Below are 16,688 nucleotides of genomic sequence, written 5' to 3' on the forward strand. Positions count from 1 at the left end.
ATGGTGGGGCTTATGACACGGTGTGCGGCAAAGTATTTTGTATTCTGCATGGTCATCTTCACACCAAATGTACTGTTAGCTGACAACACGACAAACCAAAATGCGAACTCGACTGGGTGAGTACATTTGTTTTTCTCATAAAATGAACGTCGTATATGCAGATTTAATTAAGGATGAGGTTCAGAATATAGTTGTTTTTTTTCAATATTTTTAAAAAGAATGTGTATATCGCGCATTGATAATAATAGAGATATGATAAAGATAAGTGTATAATGATAGCTTGGTGTTGCTTTGCAGTCTGGTGAATGGCGATTCACAGCATGAACTCATTGGGGATGTCAAGGAGGTGCTGGAAAATCTATTTGATGGCTATGACAAAAGACTCAGGCCTGATTACGGAGGTAAGTCATCCCTGGTAAAGAACCAAGAATAACGCTGAAAATAACCGAATCAGCTGCAATTAAATCAGGATGTACGTGTTACCACTAGTAATTTACAATAATCCTACTAACCAACTAACTATCTAGCCATATGGCGCGTTTGATGTTGTCATATCTTAATATACCACGGATCGTGGACGACGCGAACAGAAATTTTATGTTTACAGCGCACACTTCGGAAATGTTATTTCAACATTCATTTATTAATATTCGTATTTTAAATATTTTATGACATATTGTGACAATATAAAATTATTCTAAAATATATAATTATAAAACGATAATTGATTGTTTCTGTTGTGCATTAGATAATAGATTATTCGACCATTTCGGTCGCTATGCAAAACCTGTTTTGGTGGTGGTAAATAATCAGTGATTTGGAATCACTTCCAAACACGGCATCCATCCATGACTGTACTTCTCTGCTCAGTATTTATATACACGGCTTCGTCGTCTGCTTACGTAAGTGCAATGGCCAATTTTATCGCCATTACTCACAGTTAGCCTCGCACCTGATGCTGTTGTGTGGATTGCTTCTCAGGGGACGCCATACTTTGAATCCAAAAGAGCTTTACACTGTATGTCAATGCCCAATTACAGATTACTATTTATAGGTTTTACCAATAATCCTATCCAAAGCGTGTGATTTTAGCCGTCATTACTGGTACCCGCCAGTCCGCATGATCATTATAATGTCCATCGCCACAGATAGAAATCTCAATGCTTATATACATATCATTTAGGAATCGAAGTGTCTTGACGATGTACGTACACTCTGTAGTACAAAAACAGTACATGCGATTTGAATATTTGCTATTCTTCACCGAGGACAGTTAAGTGGTCAATGCATATATTCAATGAGAAAAAATACCAACGCCAATTTTCTAGTTGTTGAAATTATTATTTTTCTGTTCTATAGTTATATAGAATTAATCTCATACATTAAAGCCACACGACGTTCTCATTCATGTATTACATTCTATGCATGCCTATACAGTCAATCTGTCTCTGTATGTCTGTACTATTCTATCCTGTCAATCATAAGTATAAATTGGGTCAATTAACATCAATGAGGTCCACCTGGTGAGAATATTCGCCGAAGAAACAAACTCGTTAACTTAACGTGCCCCCAATTTGACAAGCGGTGAAATTATCCTGAAATAAAATAGGCTCATCAAAGTAAATGCTAACAATGTGTGCTTGTTTACACTGAATGCATTCGAAATTAAATATTAAAACCGAGTTTCTGTGTGAATTAAATGTCATAACAAAACGGTGGTCAAAATATAAATCGATCTCAGCTTCGCCGTATGCTGTTGTCATAGCTGTCACAGTGGTTTATATGACGAAATGATTTTACAGAATTGAATCCGTAAGCCACATCAACCCCGAAACCGTCAGCATCGTTATCAAACACAAACACGCAATTTTTTACTCTGTAAGTTTTGTTTCATTTTCATTCACTAGGAGTTTATTGAATGACGTCAATCCTTTACCGTTTGATACCGAAATTATACCGAATACTGTCGCTTATATCAATTACGATTATAGAAACGTTTGCGTCCCCTTGGGGTTATACCAAAAATTGATGGGCCATATGACATGAATGTGCGGTACACGAGGCACGTCCATCAGATCATTTTACTACATTTGACGTAATCAAATACAACATAATTGTACAGTCCGTTGCATTAGTTGTTAATCTGGCACTTACCGACTTAGTAAATATCCTGACTATCTTCGTGAAATCTAATCACGAATCAGAGACCTTTCAGTATTTTCAATCAAAATAATTGATGTAACTTAATTATCAAGGCAGATTAATTCGAAGATCGCTCACAGATGAATCATAGATGCATTCACTTGTGTTGTAAACTAACTTGTAACATACTTCACAAATGTCCGCTTCCCGTGAGTAAATATGGTTGTGAAGCACCATTGGTTGGTGAACACAACACGGTGTCGTGACGTCAGGTACTCTGATAAATGAAGACATTCTGCTTAGATGTTTTAGTTTTAACACGTGTTTGTTTGTTTGTTTGTTTGTTTGTAATTCCAGTCACACACATTATTTTAAAGCATAATGTAGTCGAGTTCTCTAAATGCCCCTTTCTCTAAAAATTTATTTTTACATCCGAGAATATCCTTAAATGAAATGTATGGAGCTTATTGAGAAAAACAGCAGCAAAAACCTTCAAATTACTTCCTCCCCCAGAGAATTGTGAAAGTTTCCCAGTTACTGGTAATAATCTTTAACCCAAAGCTATATTTCCAAAAGCCCTTGTTATATATATTATGGAAATCACGCCCAGGTCTGTCCAGCAATACCAAGCCTCGAACTTTAAATTTAAATCAAAAACATTCTACCAAAATAAACATGCCTCGGCCACGATCACGAAATTAGCGTATGAACATATGAAACAAAATGTAGAGAAGTGTGAACATCATGTTACAATTTAAAAGATCAAAGCGCTAAAATGTATACAAACTAACTGATATAATAATTTTAACCAACATGCGCCGACTAAACTGACTAACTATATTGCTACTACGCACATAGTGTAAAAACAATGGGGACGTAGGTTTCCGCGTAGAATGGTCAATGCTTCTAGTCAGTTGCCATGGACACCACAAATCTCAACACAAATTATTAAACTAATGAATGACCATTGAAATTGTAAAACAAAGGAATTAAATGCTATTCAGACATGATATCAGGTTGGAATAATTCAAATTTCTTGGATACTTGTCGTTTTTATTGTATTTAGGGTTAAAATATCTCAAAACAAAGCCGCCGTCTACGTTTTTTGTGGAGTTATAGAATTTCTTAGGATCTATGGTAGAATTCACTTTTTATCCACGTTTTTTTCAAAATCAAACATTGCCATTCATTCCAGATACCGGAGATACGTTCATTAACGTCGTCATAGTATTGATTGTCTCCGAGTGCTGCTTTCAAGTTAATCGTTCTCACGTACATCGATATTAACGTATGTACAGCCTGTACCGAAACGTAAATAGATCACATGATCACCAGCTGATGTTCAAATACAAAATACTGAGTGTTGGTGATAATATTGTTTCCACTCGAATGATAATTAATCATGATTCATTACGGCGTCCGTTGCCATTGATATCTGTTATCATACCCAGTGTCACATGATATTGCTAAATTGTTTTACTGTATATTTTGATTTGAGTGAGCATTACGTAAATATGGAATATATTACTAGAGACGTTAAGATGCGCATAAAAGAACGGACACGTCACTGCTTTGTGCATGATCTCCGCGTGAACCAATGACGTCATCCGTTGCCTGGTCGTACGGCAGTCGTTTTGAAACGTGATCAAGGTGACTGACTTCCGAAAGTTTTTCCCACTGTCAATTTTGATTATTTTTTACTGACATTGGTAGAACGTTTTATATTAGAGTGATTTTATATATTTATGGTGTAATAAGAAATATTGGTTGCGTTTTAGCTGATATTTATACCCACTGAAAACGTACAACTGGTCAGCTCGTTATGTAAACAAAGCTTTCGACGCCAGGCATTTATGTTCACTTTCTCGAAAGGCGACATGTAACTAACCAGTTACTATAGTTTAAACGGAACTAACTGAATTATTCTTAAACATTTTCAAAATGGCCATTCCTGCGAAGAGACATATATTATATGGATGGTAACGCATGACATTGATCTGCTAAACTGACAAACTTGGACCTACGTCACGTGGGATAAACTGTGCGAGTATACATAAGCTCGTGACCGTGACGTGTTTGTTTGTTTGTTTATTAATTTAACATTATACACCACAACGTATGAAATCGTGTTTATTTCAATTTACAGTTTAACCTTCTTTAATTTCAAAATGTGTCCTATATCGAATAACTGATTGTATTTTGTACCGGTAAATTTAAAATAAATAAATAGGAGTTTTTAATCGCTAGCAAACTTCTGTTTTGTGTCAAACTGATGTTTGAGTAATTCGGGACGACATATTTGTATTCCGTATAAATAACATATTCAGAATTTGGATATCAATTGGTCAAGAGGTTATTTCTAATCTACCAGCTTCTATATATTCTACTTCTGTGAGCTGAGTTGTACGGAGTTCCAGTTTTCAATAACAGTGTTGCTATTTCCGTTACAGGTACGCCGGTTGTGGTCAACGTGTCAATGTTGGTTTACAACCTCGGCCCAATAGTTGAAACAAGCATGGTAAGTATACACTATAAATATCACGAAATTGAAGGCCTTTGCAAAGCAGGATTATGAAGATATGGCTATTTAGAGCGCTAACTGTCTGTCTGTTGAGAAGTAAATACAGAAAGCCTGCTTAGAAACGCATTATAATAACAGAACAGTTTATTCGCCACCTCGGGTACGTAACAGTGGTTGACAAAAGTTTATTCACAAATTGATCTCCTATGTAAAACATACAGGTTTACTGGATTGCCATAGTCGCCTTTGTTTTTGGTCCATTATATAGTCAGAATGTGGGTTTAAACGTTGTGTATGATCGCAAGATACACCATATAACAATGATGATTACCTTGTTCATTTCATCATGTATACAGGGAAAATATATAGAGTGAAAATGATTGTTGTCATGAACTGTAACCCCGAAGTCCTGTATGTACATTGTTCAAAGATATTGGTGAAATTGTAACTAACAGTTTAAGTATCATCAATGACTATAAAATATCAGTCCAATGTTGATGTGATTAACATGTATAATCTAAGATATATATGGAAACTTAGGAATAAGTACAGGGAATAAAATTATTATTGTTATTAAAGACGATTAATATAGTATCTGTAATATTAAAGGTATAAAATGCTATTATACAAGTATTATAAACTGGTTAGTCTGAATTTAGAAATCTGATTGGCTGAAGCAACTAGAAGACCTGTGATCCCACCCGAAACTGGCTTAAATATCTAATTAAATCGTGATGGCAGGACTATGAGCTCTATTCTTAGTGATTGTGGGGGTATGATAAACTGATGAAAACAAAGAAACTTTATACAAGTATTACTACGAATTATTACCAAAATGAATATATGTTGCGCATTTTGAGGAGAGTGTGTGTTCATTGCAGCAAGGCGTTCGAATCGAACACGTGACGTCATCGACGCGTTCGTCCCACTTCGAATACAAAATCTGAAACGTGCTCTACAAGACAGGTAAATTGTAATCCCACAAAATAAATTAGAATTCCAGTTTACACAAATAAAAGCAAAAACGTCACGTGGAATCTTTATATATCGCAATAACAGTAAAACTCAGGGTATTAAGTTTTCTGAATGATCACACTATAAGATGGCTCTTCGTCACCCCTTAAAATAGTAGTATAATTCAAGAAAATAAGATGAGAGAATTGCAAATTTACAAATACACTCGCTTGCCGTTTATAACCTCAAATTATTTAGTACAACAAAACATTTGTTTAATATATATTCGGATAATTACAAGTGTGATAAACCACAGACCTAAAATCGTGAAATGTATTTCTAAAGTATAACTCATAACAACTAGCCTGGTTTGTATCCATTCTGAATTCATACTCGTTACTTTATATATACTAGTAGATTCTCAATAGACAAGATTGTAGTAGTTATCCTTTATTTCAAAATATTGCAAAACCTGGTATAATTTGAGCATGGAAAGTTTTTACCAGCGAGATTCGGATGTTGGCATGTGACAAAATGAATAATGAATCTTGACTGTCATTCGTAATCCTTAATCGTATTAAATATGGATTTAACCTCTAAACACAAGTTTCTACTTTCCATTTACTGTGCTGATTGCATATATAATAAGATTTATATCTAGATGTACATTTTGTGATTGCTGATCTTTTTTATGTCTTGGTGGGTATTCTTTACATGAACTATGATATTCGGTCGGCATTCACTGCTGAGTGACGGTCGACGAAAAAACTCTACACGATTGCGCTATAAACTATCATGGCTGCCGTTGTCAATTAGCAGGGAGTTTTATTACATACCACTCACGTGTTCCAGATTGTCACGCGAGCAACTTTCCTACCGACACATTAATATTGGTGATCACCTGATCATTACCCACAACTATTTGTGGGGAATGAAATAATCAATTCTTGTGAAATCATTGGACAATTTATTTTGGACAATTGAACTAAGGACTTTGTATCTTTGCAACTTTGAGTTTGTTTTGATGTTGTAGTGTTTCAAATGACGTAATGGAAAGATGCAAAGTTGATTACAAAGATTCGAGGTTTAGAGAAAGCATTCACGAACTTAGTCTTTAAAAAGTCTAAAGGTGCGTAATGTAAAGACACTAATTATAGTAAAATAAGAAGCACTGACAAACACATCCATTTCTCTAAACTCATTAATTGATAGCCGAAAATGTGAGTGGCACTTAGCTTCAGTTTTATCATTAATGAGTGAATTTAACTTGCGTACGTTTGACATATTTGTGTTTATCGTTAACCTTGATGCCTACTTTATATGAAATGCCACACCACCTGCTATCCTCGAAGTAAAATGTAAAATTCATAGTCTGATAATGGTTTCGTGCGTTGAAATGTCATCATCCTATAACCCATTGGTATTGACTCGCACTGTGATTTCAGGACACTAAGACAAATATAACACTTCATGCGCAAATTTTGAATGAATAGACACGGTTCAAGTGTGCTCTTCAGATAACAAGACTGTGCGTGCCCTATTTGTTACTGTTTCGTCATTGTGCCTATAACAAGAACAGTCAGGGAAACAGCATAAACAAATGATAGAGAACCTGGACAGACCAGGATGCATAATGTAAAGCGGTGCGGTGCGATGTGTTGTAATGTAATGCGATGCGATGCGATGCAATGCAATGTGACGAGTGGTTTATCGAGACACCGTTAAATAATGTGTTGTAATGTAATGCGATGCAATGCGACGAGTGGTTTATCGAGACACCGTTAAATAAAGTGTTGTAATGTAATGCGATGCGATGCGATGCAATGCGACGAGTGGTTTATCGAGACACCGTTAAATAATGTGTTGTAATGTAATGCGATGCGATGCGATGCAATGCGACGAGTGGTTTATCGAGACACCGTTAAATAATGTGTTGTAATGTAATGCGATGCGATGCGATGCAATGCGACGAGTGGTTTATCGAGACACCGTTTAATAATGTGTTGTAATGTAATGCGATGCGATGCGATGCAATGCGACGAGTGGTTTATGGAGACACCATTAAATAATGTGTTGTAATGTAATGCGATGCGATGCGATGCAATGCGACGAGTGGTTTATCGAGACACCGTTAAATAATGTGTTGTAATGTAATGCGATGCGATGCGATGCAATGCGACGAGTGGTTTATCGAGACACCATTAAATAATGTGTTGTTGTGTGATGCGATGTGGTGGAAAGCGATGCGTATGTGTGCAGGCCCGTAGCCAGCACTTTTGAATAGGGGGTTCGAAAACAACAATAACATATTTGATGTGAAACGTGTGAATTTTATAATTTTCAAAAAGAAAAAGAGCGGATTCTTTAGTGTCTTAGAGTCTGTTGCAGACATTTTTATATTCTCGGTTTTAAATTATATTGACTTTGTGTAACATAGACAAGATTGTTTGTATCTTAGCATTATTGTCTGAGCATTTTAAGGTTGAATGCTACTCACGAGTTTTTTCGCTGTTCGCAGATGTCTACAATTATTCATTTTAGTATAAGTCAATTTCATTTTCTGTAATTTTATTTCTGTACAGGGCCTCAACCAAACGTACAAAATGTAATGAGTAGAAAAGTGCATAACATGTTTTAAAAAAATAGAACATCCGTGTATGGTACTAAGTTAAGCTGGATTCATATTCAGCTTAAAAAAAACGTTTAAAAGATACAGAGCTAGTTGATAATTTTGTTAAGTATTATACGACATGTTTTGGGGCTCCAGCTATTTTTTGTCTTCAAGTAATTTTAACCAATATGAGATACAGCACTTGAAATAAACACAGTTTGTACAACTATTAACGCTAAGTAGATATCTGCAAAATGTTGTCTGTAGCCTGTCGATGATCTCCAAATATTCGTACCCCCATATCTCGCTACCATAACAAATAGCTGGCACAATTGTTGCATCGAATTAAATGCACTATCCAATAGCATACCACCAAGTTTCTTGCAGTATGTATTTTTTTTGGTTCACTGTAAATTTATTTTTTAGGGGGCGGTAGAATAATATGCATACAGTGGTAGTCTAGCAGCGGTCTCAATAGACTACAATGACTACATCTCTTTTTTTATGAACCCACTAAAAATATAGTAACCTTTCTAAGACATCAAAAAGAAACGTGTCAGGCACTATATATATATCTTTTTCACCATATGTTACCGAGAAAAAATGTAAGATATTGGGATATATGCTTGCCATATCCCAATAATAAGTAATATGCCCTAAAACAGACAAAACATACACATCATTTTCTACATTTTTGTAATATAATTTTTTTACATGATATATGATTTATGTAAAAATGAAACTGATAATAGTTTGTGTAGCACACTACTCTGATAACAGACTTTGACATACCACACAGTGCATTACATAAGTTATCCTCCTTGGATGTGATGGCGAACGTATCCACAACACGATCAATATCGATTTCTCGATGAATGTGGAGTAAAGCTAGATATGTCAATCTCTCTTGCCCCATATATGTATTCAACCTTCTCAATGCGGAGAAACTGCGCTCATACTTGCAGCTTGTTGCAGTTTTTGCAGTAAAATAAATATGTTTGAAAATTATAATTCATCGCATAGTTTCAGTGCTGAAGCAACACTGAGGGGTTGACTGCAAGAAACTCTTTGACCTATACAACTCGTGATGAAAAATTATTTTCTTGAAGAATACAAAACTAATGAACCAAACTACAGTATCGTGTTGTGCTTGAAAAATTACGGTTCTGATCAATCCCGTTCGATCCCACACTTTACTAACTGAGCGAACACTAGCACAAGACAAACGATCTATTCAGGACCACCACATCCTTCAGAGAGAGACTACCATATGTACATTATTGTTGTATAATTATGCTTACTCGTTATAATATTTAACATCAGTTGTTTGAACGCGATCTTCATTACACCATCGCGGAATCACCGAATAAAAGCTTGCCCATTTATAACAATCTTTTTTAATTGGCTGCTGCTGAGCTGAGACGGCGTGAATTGACATTTAAAGCTCGTTGCCACCAAAATGCTCATTACTATGCAATTTCGGCTGAGTCTGATAGTTACCTCACTGAGTCAAGTGATTTAAACGATGATAATTATTTTAATTAATACTGTTCGTTTTAATATGTTCTAATCTACGATCATAATTGTATTCATTTCCAAAATTTAGGGGGTTCGGCTGAACCCCCCGAACCCCCCCCCCCCCAAACTACGGGCCTGGTGTGTGACGTAATGGGATACGATGTAATACATTGTGTGAGTGGGCATAATTATTCACTCTGCTACATGAAGTAAGCAGGTAATTTTTGCTAGGATATAACATGTAGTCGTATAACTATGATATATACATGTATCGGGTGTATACAGATCATTGTCCCATACACAAATTGACCTAGAACACGTACGCTGTGACAACACACAATTCGTGGTGGGGCTTCAGAAAAAATATCCAAAACATCAAATTTTCGACATCAGTGGTGGATCTAAGGGGGTTCTTGGAGGTCCCCTTCTGTTGAAAAATTTATTCAATTTGTTTTTGTATAATATAAAAAAAATCATTAACTTAGTCTGGCGATTTTAAAGTTTGAACCCCCATAAAAACATCCTGTATTCGCCCCTGGACATATCTTCATTGTCGTGGGCACCTGGCTGGTCGAACGATACATATGTGCGTTCCGAATTTCGCATACATAGGAGTATACTTTTCGAAGTTCGTATGTACTGACATATACTCATAGGTCAAGCAAATGAACAAGACATCAAATGCACAGAGACGTTCGAATAGAACGAGAAGACAGCGTATATTCCTGGTGTGTCTATAACATAACGGTGTTTTGATTTTTCCATTAGTCTGCATTCTGTCAAAAAAGGGTGAGGGTAAATTGTATTTAAACAGTCAGTGCAGAGAGGTTCTTTTGATTTTGCTGAACACTCACTTGTCCTACCAGCCAGCCAAGTGATAGCATCTGATTTTTTTTTCATCCTTCACGATACTGCTTTTAGCCTGAGTCACACAGACGCCATTCGTAGTTTAATCCATTTGATCTGCTTTGGTTTGCACTCTGAAACATTACTACATTAACTCCACACCGTGTGTCTACATGGTTTGCAACATTAATTAACTACAATAACTTCACACCGTGTGTCTATATGGTTTGCACTGTGCAACATTACTACATTAACTCCACACCGTGTGTCTATATGGTTTACACTGTGAAACATTACTACATTAACTCTACACCGTGTGTGTACATGGTTTGCACTGTGAAACATTACTACATTAACTCCACACCGTGTGTCTACATTGTTTGCACTGTGAAACATTACTACATTAACTCCACGCCGTGTATCTACATTGTTTTCACCATGAAACATTACTACATTAACTCTACACCGTGTGTGTACATGGTTTACACTGTGAAACATTACTACATTAACTCCACGCCGTGTATCTACATGGTTTTCACCATGAAACATTACTACATTAACTCCACACCGTGTGTCTACATTGTTTGCACTGTGCAACATTGCTACATTAACTCCACACCGTGTTTATACATGGTTTGCACTGTGCAACATTACTACATTAACTCCACACCGTGTGTGTACATGGTTTGCACTGTGCAACATTAGTACATTAACTCTACACCGTGTGTGTACATGGTTTGCACTGTGCAACATTAGTACATTAACTCTACACCATGTGTGTACATGGTTTGCACTGTGCAACATTACTACATTAACTCCACACCGTGTATCTACATGGTTTACACTGTGAAACATTACTACATTAACTCCACGCCGTGTATCTACATGGTTTGCACCATAAAACATTACTACATTAACTCCACACCGTGTGTCTACATTGTTTGCACTGTGCAACATTACTACATTAACTCTACACCGTGTGTCTACATTGTTTGCACTGTGCAACATTACTACATTAACTCTACACCGTGTATCTACATGGTTTACACTGTGCAACATTACTACATTAACTCTACACCGTGTATCTACATGGTTTACACTGTGCAACATTACTACATTAACTCCACACCGTGTATCTACATGGTTTACACTGTGAAACATTACTACATTAACTCTACACCGTGTATCTACATGGTTTACACTGTGAAACATTACTACATTAACTCTACACCGTGTGTCTACATGGTTTACACTGTGAAACATTACTACATTAACTCTACACCGTGTGTCTACATGGTTTACACTGTGAAACATTACTACATTAACTCTACACCGTGTATCTACATGGTTTACACTGTGAAACATTACTACATTAACTCTACACCGTGTGTCTACATGGTTTACACTGTGAAACATTACTACATTAACTCTACACCGTGTATCTACATGGTTTACACTGTGCAACATTACTACATTAACTCCACACCGTGTGTGTACATGGTTTACACTGTGCAACATTACTACATTAACTCCACACCGTGTATCTACATGGTTTACACTGTGCAACATTACTACATTAACTCTACACCGTGTATCTACATGGTTTACACTGTGCAACATTGCTACATTAACTCCACACCGTGTATCTACATGGTTTACACTGTGCAACATTACTACATTAACTCCACACCGTGTATCTACATGGTTTACACTGTGAAACATTACTACATTAACTCTACACCGTGTATCTACATGGTTTACACTGTGAAACATTACTACATTAACTCTACACCGTGTGTGTACATGGTTTGCACTGTGAAACATTACTACATTAACTCCACACCGTGTGTCTACATGGTTTACACTGTGCAACATTACTACATTAACTCCACACCGTGTATCTACATGGTTTACACTGTGAAACATTACTACATTAACTCTACACCGTGTGTGTACATGGTTTGCACTGTGAAACATTACTACATTAACTCCACGCCGTGTATCTACATGGTTTGCACCATAAAACATTACTACATTAACTCCACACCGTGTGTCTACATTGTTTGCACTGTGCAACATTACTACATTAACTCCACACCGTGTATCTACATGGTTTACACTGTGAAACATTACTACATTAACTCTACACCGTGTGTGTACATGGTTTACACTGTGAAACATTACTACATTAACTCCACACCGTGTATCTACATGGTTTGCACTGTGAAACATTACTACATTAACTCCACACCGTGTATCTACATGGTTTACACTGTGAAATTACTACATTAACTCTACACCGTGTATCTACATGGTTTACACTGTGCAACATTACTACATTAACTCTACACCGTGTGTGTACATGGTTTACACTGTGAAACATTACTACATTAACTCTACACCGTGTGTGTACATGGTTTACACTGTGAAACATTACTACATTAACTCTACACCGTGTGTGTACATGGTTTGCACTGTGAAACATTACTACATTAACTCTACACCGTGTATCTACATGGTTTACACTGTGAAACATTACTACATTAACTCTACACCGTGTGTGTACATGGTTTGCACTGTGAAACATTACTACATTAACTCCACACCGCGTGTCTACATGGTTTACACTGTGCAACATTACTACATTAACTCCACACCGTGTATCTACATGGTTTGCATTGTGCAACATTACTACATTAACTCCCCACCGTGTATCTACATGGTTTGCATTGTGCAACATTACTACATTAACTCCACACCGTGTATCTACATGGTTTGCATTGTGCAACATTACTACATTAACTCCACACCGTGTGTATACATGGTTTGCATTGTGCAACATTACTACATTAAGTCCATACCGTGTGTATACATGGTTTGCACTGTGCAACATTACTACCATAACTCCACACCGTGTGTCTATATGGTTTGCACTGTGCAACATTACTACATTAACTCCACACCGTGTGTATACATGGTTTGCACTGTGCAACATTACTACATTAAGTCCATACCGTGTGTATACATGGTTTGCACTGTGAAAAATTACTACATTAACTCCACACCGTGTCTCTACATAGTTTTCACTGAGAAGCATTACTACATTAAAGGGGGGGGGTGTCGTCACCTCCGCATGCGCGAGAATTGAGTCCTGAGCGACCATAACAACAAACGCTAAAAACGCAAAGGCTCATGGGCAGACACTTGTTCGTAAACAATCAATCACACGCTATAACCATCTGACGCATGTGCAGGTGACGATTCCCCCGCTTTAACTACACACCGTATGTCGAGGACATACGTTTTTAACCGTTTTGTACTTCATGATTAAAGTAGAAGGTTTTTCGTTTTTATTTTAATTTATAAATGTTTATGTTTATGACTAAATTGGAGCAGTTAAACTATTGTATTTTTTGTTGTGTTACATGTTAGTCAAGTATCACATTTTAAGTGTTCAGATATGATGAAACGTTTTAGCTTAAGTATAAAGTTTACCTCCGTTGAAACCGTTATATATCGTTCATGGAATTTCTCATGAAGTTTCCCACGTGGTATTTCAGAGTTGTTAGCTAATCAGAATTAATAAAATGATCACATGCAAATGATCATTATCGTCAGCAAAATAAACCTGATTACTACAGGCATTTGCAACGATTCGTCATGATTTATTATAATGGAATATGTCAGTATACATTGAGGTTGTCAAACCGTCTCTGTATACTAGTGCTTTTAATAGTTTCATATGGAACTGTTGTATTATTATTTTCGGACAATGAGTTCAATAATGATGTTCGCAAATATGTTTGGCATTTATTGACAATCATGTGTACGCGTAAATTGCTAGACATATTTATAACGGACGGGTAACAACATAATGTTACCGTTATTCATTGCAACACACTGCCATAAGACGTATTACAACATAATGTTACCGTTATTCATTGCAACACACTGCCATAAGACGTATTACAACATAATGTTACCGTTATTCATTGCAACACACTGCCATAAGACGTATTACAACATAATGTTACCGTTATTCATTGCAACACACTGCCATAAGACGTATTACAACATAATATTACCGTTATTCATTGCAACACACTGCCATAAGACGTATTACAACATAATGTTACCGATATTCATTGCAACACACTGCCATAAGACGTATTACAACATAATGTTACCGATATTCATTGCAGCACACTGCCATAAGACGTATTACAACATAATGTTACCGATATTCATTGCAACACACTGCCATAAGACGTATTACAACATAATGTTACCGATATTCATTGCAACACACTGCCATAAGACGTATTACAACATAATGTTACCGTTATTCATTGCAACACACTGCCATAAGACGTATTACAACATAATGTTACCGATATTCATTGCAACACACTGCCATAAGACGTATTACAACATAATGTTACCGTTATTCATTGCAACACACTGCCATAAGACGTATTACAACATAATGTCACCGATATTCATTGCAACACACTGCCATAAGACGTATTACAACATAATGTTACCGTTATTCATTGCAACACACTGCCATAAGACGTATTACAACATATTGTTACTGTTATTCATTGCAACACACTGCCATAAGACGTATTACAACATAATGTTACCGTTATTCATTGCAACACACTGCCATAAGACGTATTACAACATAATGTTACCAATATTCTTTGCAACACACTGCCATAAGACGTATTACAACATATTGTTACCGTTATTCATTGCAACACACTGCCATAAGACGTATTACAACATAAAGTTACCGATATTCATTGCAACACACTGCCATAAGACGTATTACAACATAATGTTACCGATATTCATTGCAACACACTGCCATAAGACGTATTACAACATAATGTTACCGATATTCATTGCAACACACTGCCATAAGACGTATTACAACATAATGTTACCGTTATTCATTGCAACACACTGCCATAAGACGTATTACAACATAATGTTACCGATATTCATTGCAACACACTGCCATAAGACGTATTACAACATAATGTTACCGTTAATCATTGCAACACACTGCCATAAGACGTATTACAACATAATGTTACCGATATTCATTGCAACACACTGCCATAAGACGTATTACAACATAGTGTTACCGTTATTCATTGCAACACACTGCCATAAGACGTATTACAACATATTGTTACCGTTATTCATTGCAACACACTGCCATAAGACGTATTACAACATAATGTTACCGTTATTCATTGCAACACACTGCCATAAGACATATTACAACATAATGTTACCGATATTCATTGCAACACACTGCCATAAGACGTATTACAACATAATGTTACCGATATTCACTGCAACACACTGCCATAAGACGTATTACAACATAATGTTACCGATATTCATTGCAACACACTGCCATAAGACGTATTACAACATAATGTTACCGATATTTATTGCAACACACTGCCATAAGACGTATCACAACATAATGTTACCGTTATTCATTGCAACACACTGCCATAAGACGTATCACAACATAATGTTACCGTTATTCATTGCAACACACTGCCATAAGACGTATCACAACATAATGTTACCGATATTCATTGCAACACACTGCCATAAGACGTATCACAACATAATGTTACCGTTATTCATTGCAACACACTGCCATAAGACGTATTACAACATAATGTTACCGATATTCATTGCAACACACTGCCATAAGACGTATCACAACATAATGTTACCGTTATTCATTGCAACACACTGCCATAAGACGTATCACAACATAATGTTACCGATATTCATTGCAACACACTGCCATAAGACGTATCACAACATAATGTTACCGTTATTCATTGCAACACACTGCCATAAGACGTATCACAACATAATGTTACCGATATTCATTGCAACACACTGCCATAAGACGTATTACAACATAATGTTACCGTTATTCATTGCAACACACTGCCATAAGACGTATTACAACATAATGTTACCGTTATTCATTGCAACACACTGCCATAAGACGTATTACAACATAATGTTACCGTTATTCATTGCAACACACTG

At 36.3% G+C, this 16,688-nt stretch overlaps 1 protein-coding gene across 1 annotated transcript in view; it reads left to right on the plus strand.

Annotated features, from left to right (window-relative positions):
- The window catches only part of LOC100375104 (glycine receptor subunit alpha-2-like), a 32,630-nt gene continuing 15,942 nt past the window's right edge, over nt 1–16,688 (plus strand). The window contains exons 1-3 of the mRNA XM_085498390.1: nt 1–116; nt 298–401; nt 4,593–4,660. Coding sequence (XP_085354516.1) covers nt 1–116; nt 298–401; nt 4,593–4,660 — 288 coding nt within the window. The remainder of the gene's footprint in view (nt 117–297; nt 402–4,592; nt 4,661–16,688) is intronic.

This window comes from Saccoglossus kowalevskii, chromosome 4 (genome assembly GCF_978046115.1).
Source record: "Saccoglossus kowalevskii chromosome 4, keSacKowa6.1, whole genome shotgun sequence".
NCBI classification, from domain to species: Eukaryota; Metazoa; Hemichordata; class Enteropneusta; family Harrimaniidae; genus Saccoglossus; species Saccoglossus kowalevskii.